The following is a 344-nucleotide window of genomic DNA, read 5'->3' as shown; positions in this document are numbered from 1 at the left end:
CCTGTTCCCGGCGCAGGGATGACGGGAATCCTCATGTGTGCCGCGGGGCTGCCCGTCTGCCTGACCCGCGCCCCCAAACCCATCCTGCACCCACCGCCCGTGAGCAAGAGCGACATCAAACCCGTGCCCGGCGTCAACGGCATCTGCAGGAAGACCAAGAAGAAGCACCTCAGAAAGAGTAAGGAGCTAATGGTGTCCCTGCACACCCTTGGTTACCCTGCCGGGGGGAAACTGAGGCATGGGCACTGCTGCTGCCCATGGGGATGGGACCCCAAGGGATGTGCTAGAGGGCTTTGAGGTGATGCTCATGGCTCCCCGTTGCCTCCGGCCGTCCCCATGCTGGT

At 63.7% G+C, this 344-nt stretch overlaps 1 protein-coding gene across 1 annotated transcript in view; it reads left to right on the top strand.

The window, feature by feature from the left end:
- Positions 1 to 344, top strand: part of LOC104407250 (E3 ubiquitin-protein ligase DTX1) — a gene marked incomplete at both ends in the record, with an annotated part of 2,144 nt that overhangs the window by 170 nt on the left and 1,630 nt on the right. Inside the window, one exon of the mRNA XM_010016478.1 lies at positions 17 to 186. Coding sequence (XP_010014780.1) covers positions 17 to 186 — 170 coding nt within the window. The remainder of the gene's footprint in view (positions 1 to 16; positions 187 to 344) is intronic.

The sequence above is a fragment of the Nestor notabilis genome, unplaced genomic scaffold (genome assembly GCF_000696875.1).
Source record: "Nestor notabilis isolate BGI_N333 unplaced genomic scaffold, ASM69687v1 scaffold17796, whole genome shotgun sequence".
NCBI lineage: Eukaryota > Metazoa > Chordata > Aves > Psittaciformes > Psittacidae > Nestor > Nestor notabilis.
The sequence above is the reverse complement of the archived record's forward strand: the minus strand, read 5'-3'. Positions and strand labels throughout refer to the sequence as shown.